At 46.7% G+C, this 11961-nt stretch overlaps 1 protein-coding gene across 1 annotated transcript; it reads right to left on the minus strand.

Moving 5' to 3' along the window:
* Window positions 1–4269: 4269 nt before the first annotated feature.
* Window positions 4270–11813, minus strand: LOC117441236 (neuropeptide Y receptor type 1-like). The gene is made up of 3 exons (XM_034077432.2): window positions 11451–11813; window positions 8221–8367; window positions 4270–6880 (listed from the first exon to the last, which is right to left on the minus strand). The coding sequence occupies exons 1-3, from the start codon at window positions 11720–11722 to the stop codon at window positions 6406–6408; spliced, it is 894 nt and encodes a 297-aa protein (XP_033933323.1). The 5' UTR covers window positions 11723–11813; the 3' UTR covers window positions 4270–6405.
* Between the last annotated feature and the right edge of the window lie 148 nt (window positions 11814–11961).

The raw sequence follows: 11961 nt of genomic DNA on the forward strand, positions 1-11961 counted from the left end.
AGGGTCTGAGGACAGAGGGTCTAAGGACAGAGGGTCTGAGGACAGAGGGTCTAAGGATAGAGGGTCTGAGGACAGAGGGTCTAAGGACAGAGGGTCTGAGGACAGAGGGTCAAAGGACAGAGGGTCTAAGGACAGAGGGTCTGAGGACAGAGGGTCTGAGGACAGAGGGTCTGAGGACAGAGGGTCTAAGGACAGAGGGTCTGAGGACAGAGGGTCTAAGGATAGAGGGTCTGAGGACAGAGGGTCAAAGGACAGAGGGTCTAAGGACAGAGGGTCTAATGACAGAGGGTCTAAGGACAGAGGGTCTGAGGACAGAGGGTCTGAGGACAGAGGGTCTGAGGACAGAGGGTCTAAGGACAGAGGGTCTAAGGACAGAGGGACAGAGGGTGTCGTATTGTCATACTGATATTCTGTCCACTGAGACAAATGTAACATTTGTGATATTGGGCTATAAATAAACGTTGATTGATTGATTGATTGGTTGATTGATTGATGATTGATTGATTGATTGATTGATTGATTGATTGATTGATTGATTGATTGATTGATATTGAACAAGGACCGTCGTGGCTTCCTTCCTTGTTTCCCCTCAGCCACTCGAAGCCTTGAACAGACACTTCTGCCTCGTTTTCATCCCTTTATATTTGTTTTCTTCAAAGTCGACGAGTTGCTTTGCCTCCGAGGGTTCGGGTGATATTCTGCAGGCAGTTTGCGCAAAATAACTTTTGACACCGGAAACAAAGAAACAGGCCGTCACAGGAGACAAACCAAAAGAGGCAAACCTCAAATAAAATAACAAACAGCTGAAGTATTCTTTCTGGCTTTCTTTCCATGTGAAGGCTGAGATAAGTTCATCACTTAGAGGCAGGGGCCCCATGAAAAGATATCACATCGGGCCCCACCACCACACCCAGGCCACGCCAACCAAGCACCATGCTAACCACACCCGTTTGGAGGCAGGACCAAACCATTACATGTAAATAGAGGGGGGTGTTCGACGCTTTGGATAATTAACTTTAGGAAGAAAGTAAGTTAAATGAATCGTAAGTTCAGTGAGTACATCATCAATATGACGTTATATTAATGTTAATTATTGATGATTGATGAAAGGTTACTTAAACATTTTTTCTTAATGTTCTAACATTTTTCGGGGCCCCTGTCAGTCACGGGCCCTTAGAATCGTCCTAACTTTTCACCCCCTTACGGCGCCCCTGCTTAGAGGGTAATTGAACGGATAAAAACGGTGGCTCGACGGCGTCTTTCTAACAAATTTCCCATCGACTTTAGAGGAGGCGCCGTGGGAGTTGTAGTCTGTTATACCGTGCTGACTACAGACTCACGATTAGGTGCCTTTCGGCTCGAATAAGCACCGTGCATAAAAATACATTCTTCTGAGAGAGAAGAGATTAAAGCTCAGCACTTCATCTGCAGTCCGTGCGCAGAAACACAATCACAACATTCAGATGCATAAAATAAAATATACCGATTTCTGTCTTCATGGAAGAGCGGAGATAACTCACTCAGGTGAACACTGATAGATTCTGCACCTCCTTCACAACCAATAAAACCCCAAGAGAATACAGCGCTAATAAAATATGTTTCCGATCTTTCACGTTGTTGCGTAATAAGGTGTCGGTGTCTCTCAACGCGTCATGTAATCACGAGTTCTCCATCAATACAGATATCAATGTACTTTCTGTTAAGACGTGTAGGTGCTTCTGGAACTTGTATTTGAATAGTTGACTTGGGTCATTCCAGAATTGGAGGACAATTCAGACGCCGACATTTTTGAAAAATGAACCTTTTATTTTATAATTTTTTTTATGTATTTAAGAAAAACTATGGAAGCCCATTTCCGCCACTTGAAAAAAATAAAATCCCCATGAAAAGTCATAATTATGAGATAAAAAAGTCGAAATTATTATTATATTATATTCATAACATGTAATGTCAAAGCTATGAACTGCATTGTTGTAGTTTAGCTGCAATATAGGCTATATGTAACATCTAACATTTACAAAAGTCTCCTGTAATAGTTACCTTATTTAGGACTAGATGCCGTTTGCATGGTGGAGAGCAGCAAGGTGATGAAGGGACCTTTGAAGACAGCGCCACTGCAGCGCATGCGCACTTCTTATCTCATTATTATGACTTTTTATGGGGATTTTATTTTTTTCAAGTGGCGGAAATGGGCTTCCATAAAAAACAGATAATAAACCATCAAACAAAGTTATTTGCCAGCGAGGCATCACATGGATATTTCCCAATGAAGAATTACCCCGGCTACTCCAGTTACAGTAACAGGGCTGAAAATCAACGCTACTTTGAGCTCTAACCAGGACGTGTTGCTAGATGTAGTATGTACTTCCAAGGCAAGGACACACTTGGATATCTAACGCAAGAAAGATAACTTTGAAATGAATATCTTTATTCTGATAATAACTGAGTGGGTCGGAGTGCCACCCTCTTTTAAGACTGGAAAGATTGTAAAAATATGAAAATAAAAGAGAGGACTTAGTTGTGGTCTACCCGTGGGGCTAGCACATGGCTGCTGATGTCACTTCCTGTGTGTCATCTACTTACCGTTTGTTCACTTCCTGTGCCAAATGACTGTTATCTAAAATATGTTTATGATTTAACAAATAGATTTTACCATTACGAGAGACATCAATAGAATAATACCAACACAGTAAATACAATCCCTTTTTAAATGTTATATTTGACGCCAGTTGGTCACCAAGAAGCGGGACAAGAGAAAAGCCATGTTCGGGGATGTTCCAGAGCTACTCGATAATTTAAATAATATGTTGAAACCACTTTTTCTACAACTTTATATACATTTAGTCTCAAGAAGAGTCTGTTCAACACAACAAGTGCATGCTTTAGCTTTCTGGGCATGGATTATTAGATTTTTTATGAAACGTCCTCCAATTCTGGAATGACCCAGTTGTTGTTTTAGCTCTTCATTTGTCTCGTAGTGACACTAAAGGGGGGTTGAAATGTGCGGGAAAAGGGAAACGAACAGATTTCAGATTTCAGAAAGACGACACTTCAAGAAACCCTCAGAAATAGATATAGCTTTATAGTATGGCTGAAAGTAGGGCTGCTCGATATTGGGAAAAACTGACATTGCGATATTTCTTTCCCTGCGTGAAAAATACAGGCATTGAAGAAAAGACCGTTTTTTTTGTACCATCCTTTCTTGAACTTTAATGATCCATCCATCATCTTCTCCCGCTTCTCCGTGGTCGGGTCTTGAGGTAGCAGCTCCAGCAGAGAGCCCCGAACGTTCCTTTCCCCTCATCAACCAGCTCTGGCTGGGGGGTCCCAAGGCGCTCCCAGGCCAGCGAAGAGATATAATCCCTCCACCTGGTCCTAGGTCTACCCCTCGGTCTCCTCCCAGCTGGACGTGCCTGGAACACCTCCCTAGGGAGGCGCCCAGGTGGCATCCTAACTAGGTGCTGAACCACCTCAACTGGCTCCTTTGGACGCGAAGGAGGAGCGGCTCAACTCCGAGTCCCTCCCTGAAGACCGAACCTCTCACCTTATCTCTAAGGGAGACACCAGCCACCCTGCGGAGGAAACCCATCTCGACCGCTTGTATCCGCGATCTCGTTCTTTCGGTCATTATGATCAACTTTAATGATATAATTGGTATTTTTCGAACTATATTTAACCGGATGAAAGATTTTAGTCACGGACGTCTGGATCTTCAGTCGTCAGAGCAACGAGCGGAGCTAGCTCGGTTAGCAGCGCCGCACTGGAACACATGGAACCACTTTATTCAGTGTTACCTTTGATCTCCGGTCCGTTCGCTCTGGAGATCTGATGGTGATTGGTTCGATGCCCCCGACACGAGAGCCGCGCCAGTTCTCCTTCTGTAGCAAGCAGCAAAATAATTGTACCATGACGTGTTTGCGCATATCGCGATTATCGTCACGACACGCGATATCGTGCAGCCCTCGTTGATAGTGATATATTTATATTTATCCTCTATCTGGTCTTAAACCGAGAGCGAACCCTCAGACATGCTGACTTCGGGAAGGGAACAGCTCGGAGAGGAAGGTAAAATGTGATGAAAGGGTCAAATACAGTTGCAATGAAATACAATCAAAGGCATTTGTGTGGAATATATTTGAACATGGGTACTTTGATTCTTCTGTGGACTGAAAAGTATTTAAAACATAACAGAGCCAGCGGGTGATACTGTAGTTGTGCTTTGCTTAAAAACGAGAAGTTATTACTGGAGTTCGGAGGTTTTTCACACGCTTGGTTTATTGACAATGAACCCACAATGTTTACAGAGAATTCAGCAGAAAAGTAGAAAATGGAGAAACTCCAAGATGTCCCCCGAGTTTAATAAAGTGAAATACAATCTGTGTTCTGCTTCAGGACGGCCAAAAGGACAAGGATGTGGTGACGAGTCCTGTCGTGGCTGTTTATTGAATACACGCTTTATTTAAAAGATGCAATGGAAACGTTAGAATTGGAGACCCAGCAGAAGAAGGGGAAGTTAAAGGTCACCGGTTATTTAAAATCCACTTCTTTTAGTTCGCAGTCTGAGACAAAACGGTTTGATCTCATCCAGAGAAAAGTACGGCCGAGCGCCATCGACGATAATCACTGTTTCACATTCATATGGAGTTTAGTGAGAGCTTTCTATATCAATGTTACAATGTCCAGAAGCCCCATTTACTTCCATTGATAATCTCCACCTCGCTTTCTAAACACTATCACCGTCACAATGACCACTTACAGTTCAAACACGCGATGGAGCGGATTACATTTTCCTTCCAGAGATGGCCCCACAATCGTTATTATTCGACCCGACAGTATGTCTTGAAGCGCGTCTGTCGACAGTTAGCATCCGAGCGGGCTTTCCTTACAGACAATAACACGTGCTTTCTGTATATTACTTTACAGTTAAACCATATGTCACACTGTAATACCACGGCTAACCCGATCAAATGCAGAACAAGATCAAACTCGATTTATCTTCCTTGCTCGAGATGTTTTCTTGGGATCTGTCTTTAGCACGAAGTCAAGCACATGCAGGACCTTCAACGTGGGTTAGATCCGGGTTGGGAGGATTTCTTAAGTGTATTCCTGTACGATTACTAACCATGTGTTCAAAACCTGGTCAGGAACCTAATCAGAGCACCATGTGTCACTATAGGCGCTTTCACACCGTGCTTTTCCCGTTTGGTTCCGATCGTGCCTGGAATTTTGCGTTCACACCAAAAAGAGAACTTAGTTCAGAGACATGTTACCCCCATGTTTAGTGCCTGCTAGAGAGGTGGTACTTTCCTGGGGAGAAAAAAGTACCAATTTCTGATTGGCTGGGCGGATTGCAAACCACGCCCCGTAAAACTCTGAAAAGTTTTGTGAAGCCGCCATTTTATTTGCTGGCATTAGCATTATTAGCATTAGCATTAGCCCAGCGCAGAAACGCAGAGAGACTAACTTATGGCAACAGAAAAGAAAACATGGGAGCGGTGGAGATGAGGAGGTGTCGGCGTTCTGGCGATTTACTCAGAAGGCTTCAGTAGAAGCTGCTGGGAGTCCCAGCAGCTTCTACTGAAGCCTTCCCCAACTCCGGGGACTTCCGGCCGGGGACTCCGGGCGGCAGTATACGCCGTGAAGTGGTTTGCGGCCTGCCAGTAAACCCAAAGCCGAAGAAGAAGAAGTGACTCTTAATTTGCCTAATCCTCCTGATCTGTACTCAGTTCCATGGGGGCACTAAGTGCTGGGAACTAAGTACGGGAAAGTACTTGGTGTGAAAGCGGCTAATGGTTACCAAAAGGGGCGGGGCTTAGCGATCATTCTGTTCTTTCAGCTGTTTTGTTTTCCTCTCCTTGTCCATCAACAGAGTCCATTTAAACGATTATGTACCTGTATTTTCTAAGCAAAGCTACGTCACTCGAGCCAGACAGCCGGCCGGAGTGAATTACAATCTACCGGTAAAGTTATGCACAGTAAAGTTGAAGTGGTATTTCAGCTGTCAACCTAACTGCTTTCTCAAGTGCTATAGTTGCTCACTATAAAAATAAATACACGATTACGTACCTTTCTTACCTGTTGTAAGTAAAGTTATAACAGTCGACCACAATCCGCCCAACAGCCGGCCGGCGTTAGGTTTCAATCTGCCGGTAAAGTTATATTATATAAGTAGTATATAGTATTTTGGGTTTCAGTCAAACTGCTTTCTCAGGTGTTATCGTTGCTATAGCAAGGGTTACCAAAAGGGGGCGGGGCTTAGCGAACAGACTGTTCTTGCCGCTCTTTTGTCCCTTTACACGATTATGTACCTGTCTGTTGTAAGTAAAGCTACATCAGTCGAGCCCAACAACCGGCTGGAGTGAAGTTTCAATCTGCCGGCAAAGCTATGCGCCGTAACGTGGTGTTTCAGGTGTCAGCCAAACTTCTTCCTCGGGCGTTAGCCGGTATTGTTTTGTCCCGTAAAGCCGAACTGATCTCGAGCTTTGGCGACAGCACGCACACGGAGCCCATCCTGTTCATGGAGGTGTTTTTCGTCGTGCCCTCGCTGCCCACCGTGGAAAGAGGGAAGCTCTCGTAGACCTCGGCCGGTCCGCCTCCACACCGGCAGCGCTGCAGCGTCGCCTTCAGCTCCCTCTGGAAGTTGCTGTTGAGGAAGCCGTACACCACGGGGTTGATGCAGGTGGACGCCATGGCGGTGAGGTGGCAGGCGGAGAACACGGCGTTGTGCTGGCAGTCGGGCAGCGCCTGGTGGTGCCAGTCGAACAGAGTGTTGAAGACGGTGAGCGGCAGCCAGCACAGGGCGAAGGCCACCACGATGCAGAGCAGCATGACGTTGATCCGGTGAGCGCTCTGAGTCCTGCGGCTGCGGTCCAACATGTCCCTGAAACACAGCAGGAGGTCTGGGGTCAGGCTTCTGAAGTACCACGAGGAGCCCCGGCACAAGCACACACAGTTACACATACGTTATGCATGTTTCTAAGGTAACATTGAGCTTCCTGCTGTAACACATGGGCCGTTCCCCTCTGCGGGACGCCGGCTGTCGGTCCTCTGAATCCAAACTGAAGCCCCGCACGATGCTGGGGAATATAAATAGACGCCTAAAGGACGGGCGTTCGGGGAGCCTGAGAAGCACATGAGCAAAGGACTATTCTGTTGATCTATTTTCTAGTCTGATACAAATACTTTCCTCTCCGGAGTTCTATAACCGGCTGGATATGAGTTTCCAGGGGGAGAAAGCTGCACGTTGGACAGCTTAACCGAAGGTCTGCTCCCACCTGACTGCAGCTGTTAGCATACTTATAATATAAAGGGTTTTCTTATTTTGTTTGCGTTCTTACGGTAGCATTTCTGAACTGCATTCAGAGGCAGGGACCGACCTGCAGCCATGTTTCTCTGATTGCCCCTCAGTGCTTCTGTAGTATCTTGATGTTGTAACTAGGGCCGGGACTTTAACGCGTTAATTAAGATTAATTAATTACACAAAAATTAACGCATTTTAATCGCACTTTAATCGCACTTATTTTTGCACAGCGGAACGTTTCTCACTGGATGAGTTTCAGGCGTACCGATTATACTGGAGCACCAACTAACATTCATGACTTCAGCATGGGACTTCAAACAACAACAAACCACGGTGAACAAGAGTCAAACATGAACGACCAAGCTGATGAGACCGCTTTGGTCGGCCCCGTGGATGGGACATTTAGTTTTAAAAAACGGACGGATGGAAGCGTCGATAAGAGCCGCAGCACATCAAGCCTAAAGTATCACCTGAATGCAAAGCATGTAGCAGCTAGCATGTAGCAGCTAGCGTGTAGCAGCTAGCGTGTAGCAGCTAGCGTGTAGCAGCTAGCGTGTAGCAGCTAGCGTGGACGTTAGCCCGACTCCGAGTGCAAGGAACCACACCCTGACCCAACCCACACTCAGCCAGACGACTGGTCTCAGGGCCAGGATGAGTGAGTCCACGTCTGAGAGGATAACCAGCTCCCTGCTCCCTGGACTGCACTCGACTGTCGACCACCTGGAGTCACATCCATGTGGAAATGGCTTCTCGCTGTTCTCAGGTCAGATATGTATATTTGATTAAAAATGCGATTAATTTCGATTAATTAATTACAAAGCCTCTAATTAATTAGATAAATTTTTTTAATCGAGTCCCGGCTCTAGTTGTAACACGAGCATCCGGAGACACTGCGGGGTGAGAGAAAGACGGGTGCAGACCTGCGTCTCCTCAGGCGGAGGAAGATCCTCAGGTAGCAGAGCAGCACCAGCAGCAGCGGCAGGCCGTACTGGAAGATCAGCAGAGAGGTGGTGTAGAGGAGCCGGTGCTGGTCTGAGGGCCAGAGCTCCATGCAGATCACATGGTCCCTGAGGAGAGGGGGGGGGGGGGGGGGGGTTAGTGTGTGCAGATCACATGGTCCCTGAGGCGAGAGGGGGGGGGGGGTTAGTGTGTGCAGATCACATGGTCCCTGAGGCGAGAGGGGGGGGGGGTTAGTGTGTGCAGATCACATGGTCCCTGAGGCGAGGGGGGGGGGGGGGTTAGTGTGTGCAGATCACATGGTCCCTGAGGCGAGAGGGGGGGGGGGGGTTAGTGTGTGCAGATCACATGGTCCCTGAGGCGAGAGGGGGGGGGGGTTAGTGTGTGCAGATCACATGGTCCCTGAGGAGAGAGAGAGGTACTTTTTCTCCACTACATGTATGTAATACCATCAGTTACTTCACAGATGTGGAATATAATCAAAAGTTTTCCTACACTCTGGTACTTCTACTTTTACTCAAGTACCTGATCTGAGTACTTCTACTTTTACTCAAGTACCTGATCTGAGTACTTCTACTTTTACTCAAGTACAAGATCTGAGTACTTCTACTTTTACTCAAGTACGAGATCTGAGTACTTCTACTTTTACTCAAGTACGAGATCTGAGTACTTCTACTTTTACTCAAGTACGAGATCTGAGTACTTCTACTTTTACTCAAGTATAAGATCTGAGTACTTCTACTTTTACTCAAGTACAATATCTGAGTACTTCTACTTTTACTCAAGTAAGAGATCTGAGTACTTCTACTTTTACTCAAGTACGAGATCTGAGTACTTCTACTTTTACTCAAGTACGAGATCTGAGTACTTCTACTTTTACTCAAGTATAAGATCTGAGTACTTCTACTTTTACTCAAGTACAATATCTGAGTACTTCTACTTTTACTCAAGTAAGAGATCTGAGTACTTCTACTTTTACTCAAGTACGAGATCTGAGTACTTCTACTTTTACTCAAGTACAAGATGTGAGTACTTTAGTACATAATAAGCAGGATAACATAATGACCCATTATCCGTTACTTATATTGCATTTCGGTCTCCGACTCCGCGTTGAACCGGAGTCTGAAACGAGTTCATTCATGAAATGCTGACATCCCCACAAAGTGTCCTCGCTTTGAGACACGGTCCTCATAGACCCCCCCCCCCTGTTGTGTCCATGAAGCTCAGAGACATGAGATCGTGGATCTGAGGGTGACACAACCCTTCAGTATTCAGTGACCCATGCTGTGCACGATGTCCAATTAAAACCCTGTCGTGTTCCTCACATCTCTCTCCGCTCAGCGAATGAAACGCAGCGGCTTCCCGTCCAATCAGAAGCAGCCGTGTGTGGAAACAGCGCTCTGATCACCGACTTGAGTCAAATATAATAAACTCTCTCGTTGCTCAGGCCTGACATCAGAAGCTTCTGAGGGACTACATTCAGCGCAGGCGGAACAAACATGAGACGTGTAATTACCTCACACAAGTGTCCGTACAGTTACAACAATACAATATATATATATATATATTTAAATATACAGTGTTGATACTTGGGAACTTTAACTTGTTTCACCTCGTTTGTTATGAAGGGTGAGAGCAGTTTATGGGCTATGGTCCAAAGAGATGACGCTTCTCGACTTTCAGATTGAACATCTGGAGTCCCAGCTACACCAACAGTGCAACATATCAGGCATGAAACATTAAGAACAGTGCAAGAAGAAACAAAGTACGATGCTGTTGGGAACATCCTGAGTGTCCTCCTCCACCGAGAGTAGCATGCTAACAAGGTACCAACTGTAGCTGTGAACATCCTGAGTGTCCTCCTCCAACCTGAGAGTAGCATGCTAACAAGGGTACCAACTGTAGCTGTGAACATCCTGAGTGTCCTCCTCCACCTGAGAGTATCATGCTAACAAGGGTACCAACTGTAGCTGTGAACATCCTGAGTGTCCTCCTCCACCTGAGAGTAGCATGCTAACAAGGGTACCAACTGTAGCTGTGAACATCCTGAGTGTCCTCCTCCACCTGAGAGTAGCATGCTAACAAGGGTACCAACTGTAGCTGTGAACATCCTGAGTGTCCTCCTCCACCTGAGAGTAGCATGCTAACAAGGGTACCAACTGTAGCTGTGAACATCCTGAGTGTCCTCCTCCAACCTGAGAGTAGCATGCTAACAAGGGTACCAACTGTAGCTGTGAACATCCTGAGTGTCCTCCTCCAACCTGAGAGTAGCATGCTAACAAGGGTACCAACTGTAGCTGTGAACATCCTGAGTGTCCTCCTCCAACCTGAGAGTAGCATGCTAACAAGGGTACCAACTGTAGCTGTGAACATCCTGAGTGTCCTCCTCCAATCGAGAGTAGCATGCTAACAAGGGTACCAACTGTAGCTGTGAACATCCTGAGTGTCCTCCTCCACCGAGAGTAGCATGCTAACAAGGGTACCAACTGTAGCTGTGAACATCCTGAGTGTCCTCCTCCACCTGAGAGTAGCATGCTAACAAGGGTACCAACTGTAGCTGTGAACATCCTGAGTGTCCTGCTCCAACCTGCGAGTAGCATGCTAACAAGGGTACCAACTGTAGCTGTGAACATCCTGAGTGTCCTGCTCCAACCTGAGAGTAGCATGCTAACAAGGGTACCAACTGTAGCTGTGAACATCCTGAGTGTCCTGCTCTAACCTGAGAGTAGCATGCTAACAAGGGTACCAACTGTAGCTGTGAGCATGACAGGATGTGTGATGACCCAGAAGAGCATCAGGACTGCTTGAGGCAGATGATAGCTATGTGATGAACATGATGACTCAGCCTCTATGGAGAGAGACATCAAGCATGCTCATTATGGAGAGAGACATCAAGCATGCTCATTATGGAGAGAGACATCAAGCATGCTCACTATGGAGAGAGACATCAAGCATGCTCATTTCTGACGTGGAGCTACTCTGAAGTAAACATTGATACTGCTTTCTATTCCTCCATCTTGTGACTGTGTGACTCCCTCTCTGGATATCAGCATGTGAAGGACACTGCTCAGGAACTAGTCTCTGTATGTGATGACTCCTTCCCTCTGAAGAGGACACATGGATCCTGAGCTGAAGCTCGAGTCGGACCAGGGGAGAGTCTCCAGCACTGAGATACACCTGAACCTGGGCTCACCTGAAGGGGTTGGCAGGCAGGCTGATGTTCTGGAAGGGGTCGTCGGTGAGGATGGTGAAGGAGAGGAAGGGGATGGAGATGACGCCGGCCAGCAGCCAGGTGGCGCCCACGGCCAGGTAGGAGTGTCCGGCGGCAGGGGACCAGCCGGTGGGGTGCAGGATCAGCTGGTGGCGCTCCAGAGCGATCAGAACCAGCGAGAACACGGAGACCGTCACCGAGACACACTGCACGAAGGGAGTCACCTGGGACGGAGGCAGGAGACAGGGGGACATGGGGACACGTCTCCGTGTTCAACATGTGGAAGGTTACTGGGAGCTATATACGCTGATACTTATGACTGTTTCTCATGTGTGTGTGTGTGTGTGTGTGTGTGTGTGTGTGTGTGTGTGTGTGTGCGTGTGTGTGTGTGTGTGTGTGTGTGTGTGTGTGTGTGTGTGTGTGCTGTGTGTGTGTGCCTCTGTGTGTGCCTCTGTGTGTGTGTGTGTGTGTGTGTGTGTGTGTGTGTGTGTGT

This window comes from Pseudochaenichthys georgianus, unplaced genomic scaffold (assembly GCF_902827115.2).
Source record: "Pseudochaenichthys georgianus unplaced genomic scaffold, fPseGeo1.2 scaffold_1583_arrow_ctg1, whole genome shotgun sequence".
NCBI classification, from domain to species: Eukaryota; Metazoa; Chordata; class Actinopteri; order Perciformes; family Channichthyidae; genus Pseudochaenichthys; species Pseudochaenichthys georgianus.